The 12,372-nt window shown below is 46.5% G+C and overlaps 1 protein-coding gene across 1 annotated transcript in view; it reads left to right on the plus strand.

Moving 5' to 3' along the window:
• LOC115095657 (chymotrypsin-like elastase family member 2A) overlaps nt 1-12,372 on the plus strand; it is a 108,517-nt gene that overhangs the window by 55,200 nt on the left and 40,945 nt on the right. The window contains exon 7 of the mRNA XM_029609673.1: nt 8,347-8,447. Coding sequence (XP_029465533.1) covers nt 8,347-8,447 — 101 coding nt within the window. The remainder of the gene's footprint in view (nt 1-8,346; nt 8,448-12,372) is intronic.

The raw sequence follows: 12,372 nt of genomic DNA on the forward strand, positions 1-12,372 counted from the left end.
TAGTTGCCCTCCAAAAACTGTCCTCTATCAAAAAAATCATTGCAAGTTCCAGTAGAGCGCTAAGTGCCTGTAAGCATTTTTTTTTTCACAGATTTAAAAACATTATTAAACTTAGCTCTGATTGGCCTACATTTACTATGATGTCACAAATGACACCATGTGGATTTCACAAACCAATCAGACCCCATTCCATGTTGGGTAATTTGTGATGCTGTTCTGAACATTGAACTGCAGGAGCGCTGCTTGAGGAAATTTCAAAAATAATGACTAAGCAGAACAATGCTTAATGGCTAGAAAGTATAACAGCTTAATGTGTGTACTTTGAACTGTAGCAGCTACAGCACTGCCCTTTGTCCACAGATTTTCCAGCTCTGAGGTCATTTTTTCAAATATTCATGTTATATTCTTTCTTTGATAGGCTCAGGGTAGTGCTGCCTAACCAAATGGCAGATCAAAAATGGTATACTAATGGCCAAATATTATTACGAATTAAATCAGGGTCTTGAACTCAGATCTTCAAGGGCCACATATTGGCATGCACACTGCCTAAAACTGTATGCAAATCAATCTCATGCATATTCATTAGGTATATCCTGAAAATCCAATGTGCAGCCTTTGAGGATCGGAGTTTGAGACCCTGATCTAAATAGTGAGAACAGCTCAAGATGCAAAGCTTTCAAAGTGTAATTCTCTTCATTTCACATAAAAGAGCAAATTTCAGTTTGGTCCCATTGTTAGGCAGCAGTACCAAGCAATATTATGTAGGATGTCTCCTTCCTTTCACAAACAGCAGAGTTTATGTTCAAGCCTAGGGAAGAGGAAGTTTGGTATGCTGCCAGGGCAAGTCTATTTGGCAATAGCAGTATACTGAGAGCTTCAGCCTTGGAAGGGCTTCCCTCCATCTTATGGGAACTTAATCACTTCACAATAAAGTCCAGGTAAGATGGGGAGAGAAAATAAGTTAATGGCTGAAATTACCTAACAAGATTCAAATACAGTCAACCAGTTAATTCATTTTCTAAAATTAACAAGTAGAACTACATGTTAAAAACCTGTCCTGTTTATACCTCAGCTCAGTCCAGACAAATGGGTTTTGCATCCATACCAGCAGATGGAGAGTGCCACCTACAGTCCCTCAGTATTTCTCTGTCTCCAGCAGATAGTAGAGGTGCAAACTTGCAGTCTGGAGTAAAAAAACCAAAAATAGGAAAAGAATAACTAAGAAGAGTGGTTCTCTCCGAGGTGTTAGATTACTTTGTGGGCCAACTCTCCGGAAGAGGAGGGTGAGTGGGGAGGTTGGAGATCCCTGATCTGGCTCGGCCCTCGTCATCCAGAGGGAAGGAAAGCCAGAAATCCTGGTTCCCTCGCTCTCTCTGAGGCCTTCTCACCCTCAGTCGACAGCCAGGAGCAGGGAAGTATATGTTTCCTTTCTTGGCTTCCATCGTCACTGTCTCTTTAAAAAAAAAAAAAAGATCAAGAGTGAGTTAGAGGAGCAGGGCTGTTTGTGCACCAGGATCTGAGTGTCAAGGCCAGAAGGATGGGTGAGAAGGGACACATGCAGCTTGGCAGTAGCACCGGTGGTCCAGGGCAGCACCAAAGGGGTGTTTGGTTTACTGGCAGAAGCGGCTCGGCAATCACAGCACGCAAGTGTTTATTTTTAGCATGGACCGCAGCAAGCATGGCACCTCCCGCTGAGCGTGGGAAAGTATGTCGAGCCTGCAGAATGAGGCATTTGTGCCTCAATGCAGCCTCGTTGTACACTGGTCATGCCTGCTCTGCAGAGGTATCTGGAAGCTGTCACTGCACGCGATGTTCAGGACCCATTCAGGAGGTCCGGGGGACTCGGAGGGGACAGCAGCCATGTTGCCTCCACGTGGCAGGAGGCATGCAACTTCAAGGGAGCCTAAGGACTCCCCTCCCTGCTATCTCCAGTGGATCAGCTTTCTGTGGAAGACGGAAGAGGCAGGGGAGCCGGATGAGGACCTTGTGGACAAGGGGTCCAGTGGTTCTGAGTATATTTCCACAGATTTTGTCCTGCTGCTCCATAATACCTATCTGGCAAAAAAGGAAGCAGGCAGTGTTTGTTCACCCAGAAGTCCCAAAGCTCAGCTAAGAGATCTAGAGCAACTGCGCAGGCAAGGTCAGGGGGGCTTCTTCTGCTCCTGGGAATGGGACGTCCATTGGGTGAGGATGAGGAGACCTCTGAGGATTCAGAAGGTACTGAAGGACTATAGGAAGGTCAGGGACATGATCCAGGCAATGATACGGTGGATGCATTGGTGGATAATGTGCCTGAGACAGAGGAGGTTCCTGTTGTGGAAGGGGGTTCCCTAGAGTGTAAGATAATTCCATAAGGATGAACTGCATCCCCCTGTTCCCCATGTGCTGGAAGAGCTGGGGACCAAGGTCACGAAAGAGGATTCAGATAATGAAGGGTTGCACCCTATCTGGATGGGCTGCCTGGAGCTTTCCTTTTACCGAAGAAGGTAAAGAAGTTGGTTGACTGGGAGTGGGATTCTCCTGAGGTGGGTCTCAAGTTAGTCAGGGCTATGGCTAAGTTATATTCCTTACTGGAGGTGACCTTGGAGCTTTGGAGCTTCCAAAAGTCGATGTGGCAGTGTCAGCGGTGACCAAAAAGATGACCATCCCCATGGCAGAGTCGGCTGCACTGAAGGATGTCCAGGATGTCCAGGATCAGAAGTTGGAGATTCTATTGAAGAGGCTGCTTGAGATCACGGCTTTCAGCCTTTGAGCGGCGGTCTATGGTAGCCTGATGCAGAGAACTTATTTGTGCTGGTCCAAAAGGCACAGGAGAAGGAGTCAGGATCTGTGAACGATTCCAACCAGGTCACCCGGTTGGAAGCAGGTGTGGTCTATGTGGCAGATGCCTTGTATGACGTGGTCCGGATGGCCGCAGGAATATGGTTTCTGCGGTGGCTGCATGGAGACTCCTATGGTTGTGGAATTGGGCGGCAGATGTGTGGTCTAAAGTGCAGCTGTATAATCTCCCCTTTAAAGGAAAACTGTTGTTCGGAGAGGATCTGGAACAGTTGATGAAGCATTTGGGGGAGTCAAAAGAAAACAAGTTGCCCGAAGATATGAAGAGCAGCAAGAAGAAATTTCCACCGCGTTCTTCTTTTCGAGAGATGAGGCAGTTTCACTCCAACAGGAATTCTCCTGCTTCTATGCAGAAGCAAGGTTTGGGAAGGCAGCAGTCTTTTCGGGTGACACGTAGATCTTCCTGGGATAGTTCCAGACAGGGGGTCAGAGGAGGCAAGGCCTCCCAATGAAGGCAGACTTGTCCTCTCTTCCTTGGAATCTATCAGGAGGAGTCTAGCTCTCTTTTACGAGGAGTGGACTAAGATCAAGACATATCAATGGGTTCTGGAGGTGATAAGAGATAGCTATGCCTTAGAATTTTCTTGCCCGATCAAAGAAGCCTATGTTATTTTGCATTGTGCTTCCCATGTCAAATGAGAGGCAGTATGGGATACTTTGCAGCGGCTGCAGTGCTAGGACACAATTGTCCCAGGTCCCCTAAAGGATCAAGGACCAGGAAGGTACTCAGTTTACTTCATGGTTCCCAAGGAGGAGGGCATCTTTCGGCCCATTCTCGATCTGCAGAAGGTCAATGCAGCACTGCGGGTGCCGTGCTTTCATAAGGAGATGCTGTGGACTGTGATTGCAGCAGTTCGCAAAGGAAAGTTTTTCATGCCATTGGATTTAACGAAGGCCTATCTGCACATTCCCATATGTTCAGACCATCAGAAATTTCTGCGGTTCATGGTGCTAGGGGAGCATTTTCAGGTTCAGGCTCTTCCCTTTAGATTAGCAACAGCTTCATGGACTTTCATAAAGGTGGTGGCTTAGTTAGGCCCAGGAGCTGTTTGCCTGGGCGGTGAAACATCTAGCAGGGCTAGCAGCATCTCATGTGGTCAGAATGGACAATGTGCAAGTGGATTATCTCAGCAGACAGCAGCTGGATCTGGGGGCATAGGAGTTGTCAGCGGATATCTTTGCTCTCATTTAGGACAGGTGGAGCAAACCTGAACTGGATTTCATGATGTCTTGAGGGAATGCCAAGGTGGATTGGTTTTTCAGCTGAAGGAGGGAAATCGACTCTGAAGGGATAGATCCTCTGGTTCAACCATGGCCAACAAGACTTCTACTGTATGTATTTCCCTCATGGCCCCTCACAGGCTGAGTGTTGCATCATATCGAACAATATCCAGGAAGGATGTTTCTCGTAGTGTGAGTGGCTGCGCCAGCCGTGGTTTGCAGATCTGGTTCATCTCGTGATAGATGGTCCCATCCAATTAGCCCACCTGCAGGGGTTGCTGCATCAGGGGCCCATCTTTTTGGAGCAGGTGGATTGCTTTTGTCTAGCAGCTTGGCTTTTGAGAGGTGGCAGTTTAGCTTGAAAGAGTACTCAGAGCCAATGATTGCTACTTTCCTTCAGGTTAGGAGGTCATCCACTTCTTTGGCTTGTATCCGAGTGTGGAGAGTGTTTGAGTCATGGTGTTTGGAGAATGGGCTTGAGCCTTTGCAGGTGGACGTTTCTCAGGTCTTAGCATTTTTGCAAAGTGGCTTGGCAGAGGGACTAGCTTATAATTCACTCCGAGTGTAGGTAGCAGCCTTAGGCTGTCTTCGAGGAAAGCTTCAGTGGAGGCCGTTGGCATTCCATCCAGATGCTGTTCATTTTCTTAAGGGGGCAAAGCACTTGCGCCCGCCAATTCTTAGGATTTGTCCACCATGGAACCTTAATCTGGTTCTTTGGGTGCTCTGTGGATCTCCCTTTGAACTGCTCAGAAGAGTGTCTTTAAAGGATCTCACCCTGAAGTCCATTTTTTTTGTGGCTATTTGTTTGCTGAGGCGGATTTCAGAGCTTCAAGCTTTGTTATGTAGAGAACCATTTCTGCGGATTTCGGACAACTGGGTATCATTGTGTACGGTTCTTTCCTTTTTACCAAAGGTCGTACCCTCATTTCATCTCAACCAGTGGAGCTGCCAGCATTCCCACACCTGGTGTCAGATACGCCGCACGCGAAGGAGTTTCACTTATTACATGTTCATCAGTCTGTGTTGTGATATCTTAAGTTCACTAATGCTTTTCGCCATTCAGATCATCTCTTTGTTTTATTCAGTGGAACAAAGAAAGGAGGTAAAGCTTCAAAGAGCACAACTGAGCGATGGATAAAGGAAGCAGTTTTTCGGCCTATCTCTGTAAGGGTCGACTGATTCCAGACAGTTTGTGGGCGCATTCTACTAGAGCACAGGCAGCCTCCTAGGCAGAGAGTTAGCTGGTTTCTCCGCAGTAGATTATCGGGCGGAGACATGGTCTTCACTGCACACTTTTACCAAGCATTACTATCTGGATGTATGGGCGCCAGAGGAGGCTACTTTTGGGGAAAATGTGTTGTGGGTGGGTCTTTCGGGTTCCCACCCAGTGTAGAGGGGCTTGGGTACATCCCACTTGTCTGGACTGATCTGGGGTATGAACTGGAAAGGAATATTTTTCTTACCTACTAATTTTTGTTGCTGGAATACAACAGATCAGTACAGAAGCCTGCCCCCTTCTTTTTGAAAGACTTCCCTCACTTCTGGATGCTGATAATTCAATATTTACAAAGATTGTACATATGTTAAAAAGTTATAGTTGCAAGTTAAAGATGAGTGGGCTCCAGGTTTTAGGGGGTTCCAACTTTGATTCTCTGCTCAACCCAGATGGGAAATCATTTGGGTTTTTTGAGAGTGGAGATCTTGACAATGCCATGGGTCAATACTGAGGGACTGCAGGTGTCATTCTCGGTTAAGTAGCAGTGCCTGAAAACTTTGTATTCTCGGTTTCCATCTGCTTGTAGGGATGCCCAACCCACTTGTCTAGACTGATCTATGGTATTCCAGGAACAAAAATTAGCAGGTAAGAACAAATTTTCCTATACATGACCTTGTGAAAACCTGACAATGTATTACACCAATCGGAACAGTTGTCAGTCTAAGATCCAGAATATCAGGGTTGTTATGTAGCTTTCCCGTTGTGATCTTCTTTTGGAATGATGGTATATAAAATGCTTAAATAAATAAGTACATAAATAAATCTGTGTTTTTTTAAATACAGTATGTGATTATTTTTATTCAACAAACTCACCAAATATCTGTTGGTCATACATTTGTATAAGTCCCAAATAGGGAGGAATTAAACCCATAGTTATTAGTTAATATCAGAAGCAGCATGGACAAGTTAATTCTCTTCCTGTCAAAACTGCTGGCACCTAAGAAACACTCCTGTTCAGGAGGAACTGTGTGCAGAAGTAGGAGAGGAAAGACTGTACAGAGAACTGGAGTTCGGCAGCTGCAAAGACAGGTACACCAGCTCAGCTAGAAGGGAACTCTGGCACCCTCTTCCTTCCAGATGCTGTAATTACATGATGTAATTAACATTAAACATTCATACATGCATTTCACATTGACAACATGCTGTGTTAGCTGTCAAGTACACTATTAAGCTCAGTATTTAGCACTATATGTAGCATTATTTACCCCAAAGTATTTTATGGTAAGCTGTATTTCACATCTTAACATTTCTGTAAGAATTGCCAGGTGCTTGTGACCTGGCTTGGCCTCTGTTGGAAACAGGCTGCTGGGCATGATGGACCTTTGGCCTGACCCAGTATGACAAGCCTTATGTTCTTATAATTTATGATATACTGAATTTCAGTATAAATATGGCATTCAGTTCAGTTGTTACCAATTATTAAATCAAATAGCACATCCATGAGGGTCAGATTGGGGAAGGGGTGATCTCCACTCACGTCTGTCTCACCAGTGCTTTCTTTCAAAATAGCACCAGCGGAAAAAGAGTGAATGAGGATCAATCTGACCCCAAGGATATGGCAAAATGTTGGGGGGGGGGGGGGGGGGGGGCATGGAGCATGTCCGGAGGGAGCCTAAGGGGAATTGAGCCAAGCCCAAGGTATTAGGATGCCTTTACTCAGTGGGGCTAGGAGCTGGTTTTTAGAGCCCATCCAGTCTACTCATCCAGTCCGCTCCCTGAGATTCTCTGTTCTTGCACATACCAGGTCTCCAATTAAGCTCTGGAATTTGTTGCCAGAGGATGTGGTTAGTGCAGTTAGTGTAGCTGGGTTCAAAAACGTTTTGGATAAGTTCTTGGAGGAGAAGTCCATTAACTGCTATTAATCAAGTTTACTTAGGGAATAGCCACTGCTATTAATTGCATCAGTAGCTTGGGATCTTCTTAGTGTTTGGGTAATTGCCAGGTTCTTGTGACCTGGTTTGGCCTCTGTTGGAAACACAATGCTGGGCTTGATGGACCCTTGGTCTGACCCAGCATGGCAATTCCTTATGTTCTTATGTAAATATGCATTCAAACTGCTTACAAGGCCAGCTCAATGGCAAGTGCTGTCATCTCCGTCCGGAGAACCTGAGTTGGTTTCCCAGGGCAGCAGGGGCTGGGAATGTTCACAGCCTCTGTGGGGTAGAGGAAAGCCTCAGTCATTGCTCAACAGTGACAACTAAGAGCCAGATATAGGGTTCCTATTGGCCAGGATCCGCTTGGAGCTGTTTATTTGGCAAGGGGATATAAAAATGAGAGGAAAAAAAGTCTAATTCTCAGCGGATAAACACAGTACTTGAGTTTAGACAGGATTTGTCTCCATATCTAGTTGTTTTTGCTTTTTTTTGGGGGGGGGGTTGCTCTCTTCCCCTTTCATATCCATCCACATTCATTCCTCCTTCCCCCAGCCAACATGCCCAAGCGTCTCTAGGATCCTTCGCCTGACTGAGGGCCAAAGGAATGCCATCTCCGAGGTGCACACTTAGTGCTAATTGTTGGCAAGCGGAGGTTGCCACAGAAGGAGCAGAAGCAATTTGGTTCCCCTCCCAGGCCTGAGCGCCCCTCCTCCACGGACAGATAATCAGAACCTAGATCCCCCCCCCCCCCCCATGCTGCAATGCAAAGCTATAGGGCTTGAGCAAAGGGGCTCCGGCCCTCTGTGTCTGGTATTAGTTTTGCACAATCATTTTATTTTTGCAAAGCGGTAGAACAAAATGCTGGAACTCATCAGATATTAAAGGTATCTGGTTGTGTTTTGGACTAACCAGCAGGTAATGCTGCTGAGCTGAGCGGCGGCCGGCCGGAACATCAAGCAGCAGAACAGCTCAAGTTCCATACGTGGCACTCCATGTGTGGCAGCTGCTTCGGCATGATCACACAAACCCAATTCTCTCTTTTGCCCAAGGTCCTCTGTTTCCCTCTTTCAGAATGTTAAATCTCATTTGGGACAGGGCCAACTGTATTTCCCTGCAGTTACGCGTGTGCTTTTTCAGGTCTGGCCAGGCACAGGCAAAGAAATGGTATTCCTTCACACCTGCGGCGGCACTCTCATCCACAAGAGCTGGGTCCTAACAGCAGCACACTGCTTCACCGGGTAAGCGTTGGCACCTTAATTTTGCAGTCACCCTTGATGGTAACTTAGCCCAGTGGTCCCCAACCCTGTCCTGGGGGCCCACCAGCCAGTCGGGTTTTCAGGATATCCACAATGAATATGCATGAGAGAAAATTTGCATGTTACGGAGGCAGTGCATGCAAATTTTCTCTCATGCATATTCATTGTGGATATCCTGAAAACCCGCCTGGCTGGTGGGCCCCCAGGATAGGGTTGGGGACCACTGTCTTAGCCAATAACTCTGCCTTGAGAGTTAAATTGCCCTAGCATCCATTCAACATAAGCAAAATGCAAATTCAGCTGTGCTGCGCACTGTGGGTGCTTTACATAGTGTACCAAAATAATATTTTTGCTGTCATTTGTTTTCTTATAGCGGTGGGGCAGGGGCACTTCTCAGAACATCTGTGGAGTACACTCAGGCTTGTTAATGGATGACACTAGAAACGAACGCTGTGATTTATGTGCTGCTTGAAAAACATTTAAATCAAAATAATAAAAAAAAGGTTGTATATTCATATTTACTCTTGTACACAGAGAGGGCAATTTCATTAACCTGGGCAATATCCCTTTTGAACATTTTTTACAGGGTATGCGGGTACAAAAATATCGATGTACCTTGCGTGTGCTGTTTCTGCGGGTTAGCCTCGCACTGGAAAATGCGCGCGTACATTCGAAAATTACATGCAGGTGCATCTTTTCTCTCCCTGACCTGCTGCCACCTCCCAGAATGCCTTTCTGCTCTGTGGGTAAATATAACCACCTGATAAAATTAGGAGGCTATTTTTACCCAATCAGAAGGGGAACGTTTTCGGCGCCCCTGGATTTAGCCGGGAAACTCTTTACTTTCCTGGGGACCGATGCAATATAGTGCACTCAGCCTAGCATACAACTTGACGCACGGTTGGACATGCGTTTTGGATGCGCTAGAAAAACTCCTGATGAAGTAATGGGATTAGCACTTCCAAACCATGTCCAAACAAGCGCTTAGCTAGTAGCACTCATCACAAGTAAATGCCATGTAAATGAGGCTATTAGCTTATTACCATCATGCAAAAAATAGCTGTGCACCCGACACATACTTTTTAACACAGAAAATTTAATGTCAGCCCCAGAGCTGGTGTTAAGTCTTGCCGCACATCAAGGGCTCAACAAAAAAGCAAAGATACTGCTTTCTCTTTTGCTTTGTCTGCAGCTGTTTTCGCCAGCACGTGCAGGTTTGTTTTCTACCGTCTTGCTTCTAATCCCTTGCCTCATGTAGCCAATACACTTTTTTTTTTTTTTTTTAGATTGGGCCGTGCGCCTGTCTGCTTGTAAGTAAAGTGATTACAACACGCCGCAAAGGGCGTGAGCTAGCTGACATCAGGGCACACGGCTTGCAGTCTTTGCTGGACGCGGCGGGACAAAACAGATGCTCATATTAAGCATCCATTTTCCTAGCCATGCACAGCCATGTCTTCCTAGGCGCTCGATGCTTTGGAGCTCTAGGGACGTACAATTTCGCCTAGCGCGTCCTTTGTAGTATGGCATCTCATTAGATTATTGCATCGGGTGCCCAGGAGAGGTGTTTGTGTGCGCCTGTTTTACCGTGTGTCATATTGCATAGGCTCCCTGGGTAGCACCTTCTGAAAATTATAAGACTCACAGCATGTGTCCTTCCACTACCTGCCTCCCCTTATGCACTATCATCAAGGAATGAATGTGTTAGCAAAACAGAAAAGTGCAAGCACCTCTACAAAACACTTATAATATTTTTCTTTAAATTCACTGTCCTAAACAGTGTTCACGAAGAGTCTCATAATAATCCATACAGACCCGAGCCTCTCTTTCCTCCTCTCCCAGCAGCACTAGCAGTGTAAATCATAGTGGGGGTTTGCTAAACAAAGCAATCGAGGAGATCAAGATTGTAAGTCAGGCTGCCAACAAGGGTGTGATCTTGAGTGAGTTGATATTCACTATTCTCCAATTTTGAGCCGTCTACTGTGTTCCTGTGATTTCAGTATCACGTGAAAATGCTAAAAATAGATTTGCATTGACATGTTCCTTTGTGGGTTTATTAGCTCTACTTTATAACGCTTGTACCATTTTAATTATTTACTCTCTTATTATGGAGGTAATGCATGCCAAGAAAACTGACTATACTATAAACCTTTCACTGAGTCCCATGGAGGAAACTATCCTAGATAGAGTCCCACAAGAGGTCAGAGGGCAGCTGGTGGTGTGGCCCCTGGAATCAAACACCGGAAGATGATGTCTGTGTTAGCTCCAGCGAAGCTGAAATACTGTTTTAAGTATTAACTCTAGAATCTTTAGCCCCCTCAAATGAACATACTGTTACCTTAAAAGAATGTGTACGAAATGTTGGTGCTTGTTGTCGTTCATTCATTATCTAAGACGTAGAATATAATTCCAAGTAGAAATGAAGCACCCCCTAGCCCCCTCACACCCTCCCCCCTCCAGACCTCAGCTTACCTTAACCTGGATCCCACATCAAGAACTGGGGCACCCTCGCACCCATCCCGATCGGCACCATTTTCCAAAATGGCACCGATCTGACCTTGCCTCAGTCATGTTATCCCTGGACCTTACCCCAATCACAGGGCTGGGGCAAGGTCAGATTGGTGCCATTTTGGCAAAATGGTGCCGATCAAGACAGGTGTGAGGGTGTATTCATCCCTAATGCGGGATCCAGGTTAAGGTAAGGTGTGTTCTGGAGGGCGGTGGGAGGGGGTGGGAGAGGGAAGGGGATGAGGGGATGAGGGGATGGGATGCTGGCCCTTTTTTGGGAGGTATTGATGCTTTGGGGGGCCAGGGGTGGGGGGTGGTGTTACATCAGGGGTGGGGAGGTGGGAGGTGGTGGTGCTGATGTTTCGGGGTGGCCAGGGGGCAATATTAAGCTGCAGGGGGAGGACGGGGGTGGAGGGCATTGAGCTGCATGTGCTTCAGGAGGAGCCAGTGCTGTGCACATTATTGAAAATTATTTTTAAAATTTTAGGGGAGTTCAAGCCACCTCAATCGGTGGCCCGTGGTTAAAATGGAGATCAGCACTGACCCCCCTCTCTCCCTCCCTGTTTGTGTGCGGTTTATTGTTTTTTTTATTAGAGCCTCTTTAAATGTGCGGCGGGAGCCTTGAGACATGCATTAGGGTCTCACGCCTTCTGCCACACATCTAACACTTCCCTAGGTGGTGGTCATCACGTGATATGTGTGATATTGCGTGCATTAGAGCCCTAATGCAGCTCGATGAATGACCCAATTAGCTGACTAAGTAGCGCTGAAAATCATGTTCCAGGTGTAATGCAGGCAAAGTAATAATGCTGCGTCGGATGAAAATGCATGCAAAGAAGCTCAATGGTATTGCAAGGGTGCAAGATGATGCACCCAAGGCTGCAAGGCCATTTAGAATGCCACCCAATCCTCTGGAAAAAAGCTTTGATGGCCTGTGTGGTCAAAATGAAGTCTCCTGTCCTCCCTCCTGCCCATCCTGTATAAATATATGGTAAGCCTTGCCCGGGATAAACCCTACCCACCCCGAGTGGAAAGCAAGCGTGGGGCAAAGGAGAGCCTCAAGTCAGTTGGTGCCATTTTGGATTACAGTGGTTGCGGGGCAGGCATGATTATAAATCACCCCTGCCCTTTTGATATTCCAAGGCTCCTAACAGTAAGGAAGGTTGGTCTGGAAGGGGTAAAGAGACCTGCTTTTTGCATGAGGAACAGAGTTTAATCCTAGGGTATAGGTTAATATGTGAGGCTTTTGTGGAGCGGGGGGGGGGCCCCCACATCGGAGAGCTTGTGAAAAGGGCTTCTGATGGGAGGGTGTTTGGTGTTGGGTAGGCGTAGACTTTGCCAATACTTTTGGGGAGATGTTAGGAAAAGGGAAAAATTACTGGCATACCATTTTTTAGGGGGT

Source organism: Rhinatrema bivittatum, chromosome 1 (assembly GCF_901001135.1).
Source record: "Rhinatrema bivittatum chromosome 1, aRhiBiv1.1, whole genome shotgun sequence".
Classification (NCBI taxonomy): domain Eukaryota; kingdom Metazoa; phylum Chordata; class Amphibia; order Gymnophiona; family Rhinatrematidae; genus Rhinatrema; species Rhinatrema bivittatum.